Genomic DNA, 12,500 nt, shown 5'->3' with positions numbered 1-12,500 from the left:
GCTGCCCCCTGGTGGAACTAACAGTACATGCATTGTTGCCAGCTTACTGGATGTACTCTACTCATGTGCTTGTACTAGTTAGTATATTGTTGATGTACTGGTTAGTATTTACTAGTTAGTACATTGTTTAGGCACTGTTAGTATTTACTAGTTAGTATATTGTTGATGTACTGTTAGTATTTACTAGTTAGTATATTGTTGATGTACTGTTAGTATTTACTAGTTAGTACATTGTTTATGTACTGTTAGTGGTTACTAGTTAGTACATGGTTTATGTACTGTTAGTATTTACTAGTTAGTACGTGGTTTGTGTACTGTTAGTACTTACTAGTTAGTATATTGTTGATGTACTGTTAGTATTTACTAGTTAGTACGTGGTGTATGCACTGGTTTGTATCTACTAGTTAATACATGGTTTATGTACTCGTTAGTATTTGCTAGTTAGTACTTGGTTTATGTACTGGTTAGTATTTACTAGTTATTACATTGTATATGTACTGTTAGTATTTACTCGTTAGTACATGGTTTATGCACTGGTTAGTATCTCTAGTTAGTACTTTGTTCTTGCACTGGTTAGTATTTACTAGTTATTACATTGTTTATGTACTGTTAGTATTTACTAGTTAGTATATTTTTATGTACTGTTTGTATTTACTAGTTTGTATATTGTTTATTTACTAGTTAGTACATGGTTCATGTACTGGTTAGTATCTAGTTATTACATTGTTTGTGTACTGGTTAGTATGTACTAGTTAGTACATGTTTTATGTACTGGTTAGTATCTACTAGTTATTACATTGTTTATGTACTGATAGTATTTACTAGTTAGTATGTGGTTTATGTACTGGTTAGTATTTACTAGCTAGTATGTGGTTTATGTTCTGGTTAGTACTGCATTGTTTTTGTACTGGTTAGTATCTGCTAGTTAGTGCAATGTTTATAGTTAGCGCTGGTCAATATCTACTAATTAATACATGGTTAATGTACTGGTTAGCGTGTACTAGTTAGTTCAGCACGGTTTAAGTACTGGCTAGTATCTGTTAGTTAGTGCACAGTTTATTCACTGGTCAGTATCTACTAGTTAATGCATGGTCAATGCACTGGTTAGTGTGGACTAGTTATTACTGCATGGGTTACATACCGGTTAGCATCTGCTAGTTAGTGCATATTTTATTCACTGGTCAGTATCTACTAGTTAGAAAATGGTTAATGCACTGGTCAGTATTTACTAGTTAGTATATGGTTAATGTACTGGTTAGTGTGTACTAGTTAGTATTACATGGTTCATGTAGTGGTTAGTATCTTCTAGTTAATGCATAGTTTATGCACTTGTCAGTATCTACTAGTTAGTACATTGTGTATGCACTGGTTAGTGTGTACTAGTTAGTACTATATGGGTTGAGTACTGGTTAGCATCTGATCGTTAGTGCATAGTTCATTCACTGGTCAGTAATTTCTAGTTAATACATGGTTAATATTCTGGTTAGTGTGTACTAATTAGTACATGGTTAATGTGTACTAGTTAGTACTACATGGTTTATGTACTGGTTGGTATCATCTAGTGCATCGGTCAGTATCTACTAGTTAGTACATGGTTGATGCACTGGTTAGTGTGTACTAGTTAGTACATGGTTGATGCACTGGTTAGTGTGTGCTAGTTAGCTAGTTAGCATGGTTTAAGTACCTGTGTGGACTGACAGCCAGCTGGACAAGAACCACATCAGCTGCATCGAGGAGGGAGCGTTCCGAGCGCTGCGTTCACTGGAAGTACTGTGAGTATGTCCCCGCGCTGCCTTCAGGCGTCGTGTCGGCGCGGGCGTGACGTGTTTCCTCTGTGGGCCTGCAGGACGCTGAACAACAACAACATCAGCAGCATCCCCGTCTCCAGTTTCAACCACATGCCCAAACTACGCACCTTGTGAGTCCTTCAACCACCCTTATATTTATATTTATATTATTATTATTAATATTGTTCTGTGCCTGCTCCCCAACTATGTAAATACATAAATAATACATTTATATATATATATATTAATATTAGTATTAATGGTGTCGTGTGCCTGCTACCCAACTATATAAATACATAAATAATACATTTATGTATATTATTAATATATATTATTAATGGTGCCCTGTTCCTTTTCCCCAAGTATATAAATAAATAAATAATGCATTTATATATTAATAATATTATTATTAATGGTGTTCTCAACCTGCTCCCAAGTATATAAATAAAATAAATAATAAATATATATATATATTATGAATAATATTAATGGTGTCCTGTGCCTGCTCCCCAAGTATATAAATAAATAAAAAAATACATTTGTATATTAATAATATTATTAATAATGGTGTCCTGTGCCTGCTCCCCAAGTATATAAACAAACAAATAACATATTTAAAAATATTATTAATAATATTATTAATGGTGTCCTGTGTATGCGCCCCAAGTATATAAATAAATAAATAATAAATGTATTTAATATTATTATTATCATTATTATTAATGGTGTCCTCTGCCTGCTCCACAAGTATATAAACAAATAAATAATATATTTATATATATTATTAATAATATCAGTATTAATGGTGTCCTGTGCATGCTCCCCAAGTATATAAATAAATAAAAAATACATTCATATATTAATAATATTATTAATAATGGTGTCCTGTGCCTGCTCCCCAAGTATATAAACAAATAAATTATATGTGTGTGTGTGTGTATATATATATATATATATATACATATATATATATATATATATATATATATATATATATATATATATATATATATATATATAATTATTATTATTATTATTATTAATAGTAATAATAATAATAATAATTGTATTAATGGTGTCCTGTGCCTGCTCCCCAAGTATATAAACAAATAAATTTTATATATATATATATATATATATATATATATATATATATATATATATATATATATATATATATATATATATATATATATATTAGAGATGCGCGGATAGGCAATTATTTCATCCGCAACCGCATCAGAAAGTCGTCAACCATCCGCAATCCACCCGATCTAACATTTGATCAGAACCGCATCTGCCCGCCATCCGCCCGCACCCGCCCGTTGTTATATATCTAATATAGACGATGCAAGGCATTAGTGAGGTTATAAAGCTTTTGCCTGTTAAAGAAAGGAGACTAATCCAATGCAGCACAGACATTCGCGTGCCATGCTGTCACGACCCAGACGCACACCAGTGCGCAATCATATGGGAGCCGCGCTGAGCGCACCTCCAAGCGCGTCTCGCTGCCGGCGACGGCCGGGTATATGGGCCCGACGCTCCAGCGCCATCCATTTTCAGGGCTAGTTGATTCGGCAGGTGGGTTGTTACACACTCCTTAGCGGGTTCCGACTTCCATGGCCACCGTCCTGCTGTCTATATCAACCAGGGTGAGCCCCACCCCTTTCGTGAGCGCACTGCGCGCGGAGTGACCCCTGTTACGCGCCCCCGGCAACAGGGGTGGCGGGCAGGTAAGCTGCGCGGGCGGAGCGCGCGGAGTGACCCCTGTTACGCAAACCGCGCATCTCTAATATATATATATATATATATATATATGTGTGTAATTAATAGTATTAATGGTGTCCTGTGCCTGCTCCCCAAGTTTATACATAAATTAATAATACATTTATATATTAATAATAATATTATTAACGATGTCCTGTGCCTGTTCCCCAACTATATAAATAAATAAATAAATAATACACTTATATATAATAATAATATTATTAATGGTGTCCTCTTCCTGATCCCAAGTGTATAAATAAATAAATAATAAATGTATGTATAATAATAATATTAGTATTAATTGTGTCCTGTTCCTGCTCCAAAGTATATAAATAAATAAATAATAAATGTATATATAATAATAATATTAGTATTAATGGTGTCCTGTTCCTGCTCCCAAGTCGCCTCCACTCCAACTCCCTGCGCTGTGACTGCCACCTGGCCTGGTTGTCTCCATGGTTACGCCAGCGTCCGGCCTTGGGTCTCTACACGCAGTGCAGCTCGCCGCCGGCCCTCAGGGGCCTCAACCTGGCCGAGCTGCGCAAGGGGGACCTGGCGTGTTCAGGTAGTTGGGTGAGGGGGAGTGGCCGAGCGTGGCCGTGACGTTATGGTGCCGTGTCCCCCGCAGGTCACGGCGGCAGCGCCTTCGTGCAGCCGTGTAGCCTGGCGTCGGGCTCGTGTCCGCCCATGTGCTCGTGCGCCAACAACATCGTGGACTGCAGGGGGCGGGGCCTCACTGCCATCCCCGCCCACCTCCCAGAGGCCATGACAGAGATGTGAGTAGAAGCACCTTAAGAGCATAAAAAATAAATAAATAAGAGCATGCTGACTTTAGGAGATACACGAAAATATGTTAGATCATCTATTTGAATTCTATAGTAGAACAAGACAAATGTTCTTTTCACAACCTTTTTACTCCTTTTAATGATTTATTTCATGACTTTTTACTTGTTTCATTTATTCCTTTTATGACTTTTTACTCGTTTCCTCAATTTCTTTTATGACGTTTGCTTATTTGCTGTTATTTATTTATTTAAGACTTTTTACTTATTTCCTTTATTCATTTCACAACGTTTTACCCATTTCCTTTATTTATTTATTTTATGATTCTTTAGTAAAGTAAAAACTAATAAGTTATTACTTATTTATTTTATTTATTTAATTACTTTTTATTTATCTCTTTTACTTATTTATTTCATGGAGTTTTACTTATTTCCTTTATTTATTGAATTACTTTTACTCCTTTTATTTAACTATTTAATGAGTTATTTATTTATTAAATGTATTTCATTACTTTTTTATTTATCTCTTTTACTTATTTAGTTCACAACGTTTTACTTATTTCCTTTATTTATTTATTTATTTATTTCATTACTTTTTACTCATTTTCTTTAACAATTTAATGAGTTTTTACTTATTTCTTTTATTTAATTAATGACTTTTTTTCATATATTTTACTTATTTATTTCATGAGGTTTTACTTATTTCCTTTATGTATTTATTTCATGACTTTTTACTCATTTTCTTTTACTATTTAATGAATTTTTACTTTTTTTATTTTTATTTAATTACTTTTTATTGATCTCTTTTACTTATTTATTTCATGACGTTTTACTTATTTCTTTAATTGTTTTATTTATTTCCTGATTTTGTCCTTTTTTCCTTTACTAATTTCTAATAACACTTATTTTTTTATTTCTTGACTTTTACCGATTTTATTTATTTATTTCATGCCATTTTTAATTAATTTGTTATCTCATTTATTTTACTATCTGTTTATTATTGTTTCTTTGTTATTCATTTCATGACATTTACCTATTTAATTTAGTTATTCATAACATTTTTATTTATTTCATTTGGTATTCATTTTGTGACTTTTCTATTATTTTTCATTTATTCATTTCATTACTTGTTTGTACTTTTTTCACTTTATTAATTTCATGATATATATATATATATATATATATATATATATATATATATATATATATATATTTTACCACTTTATTTATTTCATGATCTTGTACTTATTTTATGACCTTTTTACTAATTGATTTTTAATATGTTTCATGACTTTTAATTATTTATTGTCTATTTTAAGGCTCTTTTTTTTAACTCTGATTTATTTTTCATTTATTTATTTAATGACCCTTTTTATTTATTTTATATATTTATTTAATGACCTTTCTACTAATTTAATTTAAAGTTTATTGAGTTGACGACTTTTTCACTTATTTTATTTCTAATGTACTTATTTCACGACCTTTTGACTTAATCAGTGAACTTATTGATGACCATTTTGAAAATGTATTTTTAATTTATTTCATGACTTTTAGTTAAATGTATTTCTATCGTGACATTTTCCTGTAATTCAATTCGAATGTAATTATTTCATGAATTACTTATTTGTTTCTTAATTTTTACCTATTTAATTTTTAACTTATTTAGTTGACAACTTTTTTAATTTATTTTATTCCTAATCTAATTTATTTTACGACATTTTTACTTAATCAGTGAACTTTTTAATGGCCATTTTGAAAATGTATTTATAATTTATTTAATGGCTTTTGGTTATTTCATGTATTTACATCATGACATTTTTCTATAATTCAATCAATCAATCAATCAATGTTTATTTATATAGCCCTAAATCACAAGTGTCTCAAAGGGCTGCACAAGCCACAACGACATCCTCGGTACAAAGCCCACATACGGGCAAGGAAAAACTCACCCCAGTGGGACGTCGATGTGAATGACTATGAGAAACCTTGGAGAGGACCGCATATGTGGGTAACCCCCCCCCTCTAGGGGAGACCGAAAGCAATGGATGTCGAGTGGGTCTGACATAATATTGTGAGAGTCCAGTCCATAGTGGATCCAACATAATAGTAAGAGTCCAGTCCATAGTGGGGCCAGCAGGACACCATCCCGAGCGGAGACGGGTCAGCAGCGCAGAGATGTTCCCAGCCGATGCACAGGCGAGCGGTCCACCCCGGGTCCCGACTCTGGACAGCCAGCACTTCACCCATGGCCACCGGACCTGTGCCCCCCCCCCCCCCTCCACAAGGAATAGGGGAGCAGAGGAGAAAAGAAAAGAAACGGCAGATCAACTGGTCTAACAGGGGGTCTATTTAAAGGCTAGAGTATACAAATGAGTTTTAAGATGGGACTTAAATGCTTCTACTGAGGTAGCATCTCTAATTGTTACCGGGAGGGCATTCCATAGTACTGGAGCCCGAATAGAAAACGCTCTATAGCCCGCAGACTTTTTTTGGGCTCTGGGAATCACTAATAAGCCGGAGTTCTTTGAACGCAGATTTCTTGCCGGGACATATGGTACAATGCAATCGACAAGATAGGACGGAGCTAGACCGTGTAGTATTTTATACGTAAGTAGTAAAACCTTAAAGTCACATCTTAAGTGCACAGGAAGCCAGTGCAGGTGAGCCAGTATAGGTATATATATATGTATATAAAGGTATATACAGTATAGGCGTAATATGATCAAACTTTCTTGTTCTTGCCAAAAGTCTAGCAGCCGCATTTTGTACCAATTGTAGTCTTTTAATGCTAGACATAGGGAGACCCGAAAATAATACGTTACAGTAGTCGAGACAAGACGTAACGAACGCATGAATAATGATCTCAGCGTCACTAGTGGATAAAATAGAACGAATTGTAGCGATATTACGGAGATGAAAGAAGGCCGTTTTAGTAACACTCTTAATGTGTGACTCAAAGGAGAGAGTTGGGTCGAAAATAATACCCAGATTCTTTACTGAGTCGCTTTGTGTAATTGTTTGGTTGTCAAATGTTAAGGTGGTATTATTAAATAAATGTCGGTGTTTAGCAGGACCGATAATCAGCATTTCCGTTTTCTTGGCGTTGAGTTGCAAGAAGTTAGCGGACATCCATTGTTTAATTTCATTAAGACACGCCTCCAGCTGACTACAATCCGGCGTGTTGGTCAGCTTTAGGGGCATGTAGAGTTGGGTGTCATCAGCATAACAATGAAAGCTAACACCGTATTTGCGTATGATGTCGCCTAGCGGCAGCATGTAAATACTAAAGAGTGCAGGGCCAAGAACCGAACCCTGAGGAACTCCGCACGTTACCTTAACATAGTTCGAGGTCACATTATTATGGGAGACGCATTGCATCCTGTCAGTAAGATAAGAGTTAAACCACGACAAAGCTAAGTCTGACATACCAATACGTGTTTTGATACGCTCTAATAAAATATTGTGATCGACGGTATCGAAAGCAGCGCTAAGATCAAGAAGCAGCAACATAGATGACGCATCAGAATCCATCGTTAGCAGTAGATCATTAGTCATTTTTGCGAGGGCTCTCTCCGTAGAGTGATTTGCCCTGAAACCGGATTGAAAAGGTTCACAGAGATTGTTAGACACTAAGTGTTCATTTAGCTGCTGTGCGACAATTTTTTCGAGGATTTTCGAAATAAAGGGAAGGTGGGACACCGATCGGTAGTTTACCATGAGGTCAGGATCAAGGTTAGGTCTTTTGAGCAGAGGATGAATAACCGCTTTCTTGAATGCTAGAGTAACAGTGCCAGAGGAAAGTGATAAGTTTATAATATTTAGCACTGATGGACCTAATAATACAAAAAGCTCCTTGATAAGTTTCCCAGGAAGTGGGTCAAGTAAACATGTTGTTTGTTTTATCCCACTTACACGCCGTAATAGTTCCTCTAATGTTATTTCATCAAAAAGAGAGAGACTATTTTGTATTGCAGTATCCGTCGTAGATACAGTTGTATCTGTGTTAATAGAACCCAGTTGTAGCTGGGATGCGTTGTCTTTAATCTCCTTTCTAATGAGTTCAATTTTCTTATAAAAGAAATTCGTAAAGTCATCTGCCGAGTGGGTGGAGCTATTGGGAGGAATCCCTTGTTGGGTTAGCGATGCTACTGTACTAAACAAAAATTTAGGGTCGTTTTTGTTGAGGCGGATGAGATTTGAGTAATATTTAGCTTTAGCTAAGGCAGTGGTTCTCAAACTTTTTTTGTCATCCCCCACTTTGGACAAGGGGGAGTTTTCAAGCCCCACCTGCCCCCATCGCCCCAACAGAGCGCTAATGCCAAGCTTTAACATTTTCAAATTTATTGAACATCAAGTTGTATACATTCGAACTCAATAACATAAAATAAGTTCAATAATAAATAAAATAACTGTGCAGCTGTGGTATAACTTGCATCAAGTTCAATAATAAATAAAATAACTTCCATCAAGTTCAATAATAAATAAAACAAAAGTGTTATAACTTGCATCAAGTTCAATAATAAATCAAAAAAAGTGTTATAACTTGCATCACGTTCAATAATAAATCAAAAAAACTGTTATAACTTGCATCAAGTTCAATAATAAATCAAAAAAAGTGTTATAACTTGCATCACGTTCAATAATAAATCAAAACAAGTGTTATAACTTGCATCAAGTTCAATAATAAATCAAATAAAAGTGCTATAACTTGCATCAAGTTCAATAATAAATCAAAAAAGTGTTATAACTTGCATCAAGTTCAATAATAAATCAAAAAAGTGTTATAACTTGCATCAAGTTCAATAATAAATCAAAAAGTGTTATAACTTGCATCAAGTTCAATAATAAATCAAATAACTTGCATCAAGTTCAATAATAAATCAAAAAAAGTGTTATAACTTGCATCAAGTTCAATAATAAATAAAACAAAAGTGTTATAACTTGCATCAAGTTCAATAATAAAAAAAGTGTTATAACTTGCATCAAGTTCAATAATAAATAAAATAAAAGTGTTATAACTTGCATCAAGTTCAATAATAAATCAAAAAAGTGTTATAACTTGCATCAAGTTCAATAATAAATCAAAAAGTGTTATAACTTGCATCAAGTTCAATAATAAATCAAATAACTTGCATCAAGTTCAATAATAAATCAAAAAAAGTGTTATAACTTGCATCAAGTTCAATAATAAATAAAACAAAAGTGTTATAACTTGCATCAAGTTCAATAATAAAAAAAGTGTTATAACTTGCATCAAGTTCAATAATACATCAAATAAAAGTGTTATAACTTGCATCAAGTTCAATAATACATCAAATAACTTGCATCAAGTTCAATAATAAGTCAAAAAAAGTGTTATAACTTGCATCACGTTCAATAATAAATAAAAAAAAGTGTTATAACTTGCATCAAGTTCAATAATAAATCAAATAAAAGTGTTATAACTTGCATCAAGTTCAATAATAAATCAAAAAAGTGTTATAACTTGCATCAAGTTCAATAATAAATCAAAAAAGTGTTATAACTTGCATCAAGTTCAATAATAAATCAAAAAGTGTTATAACTTGCATCAAGTTCAATAATAAATCAAATAACTTGCATCAAGTTCAATAATAAATCAAAAAAAGTGTTATAACTTGCATCAAGTTCAATAATAAATAAAACAAAAGTGTTATAACTTGCATCAAGTTCAATAATTAAAAAAAAGTGTTATAACTTGCATCAAGTTCAATAATAAATCAAATAACTTGCATCAAGTTCAATAATAAATCAAAAAAGTGTTATAACTTGCATCAAGTTCAATAATAAATAAAACAAAAGTGTTATAACTTGCATCAAGTTCAATAATTAAAAAAAAGTGTTATAACTTGCATCAAGTTCAATAATAAATCAAATAAAAGTGTTATAACTTGCATCAAGTTCAATAATACATCAAATAACTTGCATCAAGTTCAATAATAAGTCAAAAAAAGTGTTATAACTTGCATCAAGTTCAATAATAAATAAAACAAAAGTGTTATATCTTGCATCAAGTTCAATAATAAATCAAAAAAAGTGTTATAACTTGCATCAAGTTCAATAATAAATTAAAAAAAGTGTTATAACTTGCATCAAGTTCAATAATAAATAAAACAAAAGTGTTATAACTTGCATCAAGTTCAATAATAAATCAAAAAAAGTGTTATAACTTGCATCAAGTTCAATAATAAATCAAATAACTTGCATCAAGTTCAATAATAAATACAATAAAAGTGCCACTTTGCAATCTTTGCAAAAAAAAAAAGGAGGAGCTATGCATTTGGCAAGACAGGGCAAGTGACAGCACTTTCCCCCAGGAGAGCCATCTTGCTTCACTGTGAAACAGCACGGCTGTATGATCAGCTCCCATTTCCTCACACAGTGCAGAGAACAGTCACGCTTTCAGTGGTCGTGTTTTGATCAAATTTACCGCGCTCACAACATCTGTTAAAACCTCATTGAGCTGCCTTGACGCGAGTGCTTCCCGGTGAATGACACAGTGTGTGCCCGTCAGATTTTTGTTTCTCTGCAGGCGCTGGCTGTGGCTCGACGACATTTGAGGTGCGAGTCACAAATGTATATATTTGTGTAATTGTGATCCACACATTAGCCTGCTACCCATCCGCTCGAAAGTTTGTTCCGCTTAGCCCCGCTTAGCCCCGCCCCCATTAGTTACTGTTGCTATGTCTGTCAAACTTTCGCTCGTACCGAGAAATATAAAGCCTACAGTAAAAATAAGTACCGTTAATTTCCATTTATTTATATAGCGGATTTCACAGACAGAATCACAAAGTGATTTACAGTGTGTATAGAAAATGAAAGCATAGTAAAAAAATAATCTAAGAATATAATAATTAAAAAAAAAATTTTTAATTTGATGTCTCTATTCCCCACCAGTGGGGCGCGCCCCACACTTTGAGAAACGCTGAGCTAAGGTAAGCATGCGTTTATACGATATTAAACTATCACTCCATGCTTGATGGAAAACCTCAAGCTTGGTCGCGCGCCATTTGCGTTCCAACTTTCTACATGATAATTTATGAGCTCTGGTTTCTTCTGTAAACCATGGGGTGCGCCTTTTAGGGGCCCTTTTTTGTTTTAGCGGTGCTATACTATCAATGGTTTCGCGCAGGGCATTGTCAAAGTTGTTAGTTAGGTTATCAATAGAGCCGACATAATTTGGGAATGGTGCCATTACCGAAGGCAGTAGGTCAGCAAGAGTCATCGTTGTGGCAGCATTAATGTTGCGGCTGCTATAGCAGTTATTATTATTATTAGTTTGTTGACAATGAGTCAGAACTTCGAATTTTATAAGGTAATGATCGGACATTACTTTAGTATACGGGAGTACCATAACTTTGGAGGTGGTGACACCCCTGACCAGCACTAGATCTATCGTATTACCGTTGCGATGCGTAGGTTCATTAATTATTTGTGTAAGACCACAGCTATCAATTATAGTCTGGAGCGCCACGCACTGAGGGTCCGATGGGGTATTCATATGGATATTAAAGTCCCCCATTATGATTATATTGTCTGCGTGCGTCACTCGATCAGCAACGAACTCTGAGAATTCATTGATAAAGTCCGAGTAGGGCCCTGGGTGGCGGTAGATAACAGCCATATCGAGAGGCAGCGGTGCGACAGACCTCATAGTAAGCACCTCAAACGATTTGTATTTATTATTTAGGTTAGGGGTAAGGTTAAAGTTTTCATTGTATATTAGTGCGACCCCCCCACCCCTTTTAAGGGGACGGGCAATATGCGCATTCGTATAGTTAGGAGGAGATGCCTCATTTAGCGCAAAAAAATCGTCTGGTTTGAGCCAGGTTTCGCTAAGACCAATGACGTTAAGATTGTTGTCTCTAATGACCTCATTAACTAATAACGTTTTGGGAGACAATGATCTTATGTTTAAAAAGCCCATATTATAAGTATTGGGCTGTTTTGACGAGTTTTTGTTTAAATTATCCGTAGTAGCAATATTAATAATGTTGCGTTTACTATACGTAGTGCACTTTAAATAGTTTCGACCATATCTAGGAATTGATACGACGGGAATTTTCAGATTGTTTGCTTGATGCTGCGATCGACTGAACGCATCATGATTTGCCACCTCAGTAGAATGCATACCTACCCCGGACAC

General features: G+C 34.2%; 1 protein-coding gene across 1 annotated transcript in view; it reads left to right on the top strand.

Moving 5' to 3' along the window:
• The window catches only part of LOC133621877 (slit homolog 1 protein-like), a 134,299-nt gene that overhangs the window by 54,863 nt on the left and 66,936 nt on the right, over positions 1 to 12,500 (top strand). Inside the window, exons 6-9 of the mRNA XM_061984299.1 lie at positions 1,701 to 1,772; positions 1,847 to 1,918; positions 3,956 to 4,119; positions 4,183 to 4,330. Coding sequence (XP_061840283.1) covers positions 1,701 to 1,772; positions 1,847 to 1,918; positions 3,956 to 4,119; positions 4,183 to 4,330 — 456 coding nt within the window. The remainder of the gene's footprint in view (positions 1 to 1,700; positions 1,773 to 1,846; positions 1,919 to 3,955; positions 4,120 to 4,182; positions 4,331 to 12,500) is intronic.

This window comes from Nerophis lumbriciformis, linkage group LG25, assembly GCF_033978685.3.
Source record: "Nerophis lumbriciformis linkage group LG25, RoL_Nlum_v2.1, whole genome shotgun sequence".
NCBI lineage: Eukaryota > Metazoa > Chordata > Actinopteri > Syngnathiformes > Syngnathidae > Nerophis > Nerophis lumbriciformis.
The sequence above is the reverse complement of the archived record's forward strand: the minus strand, read 5'-3'. Positions and strand labels throughout refer to the sequence as shown.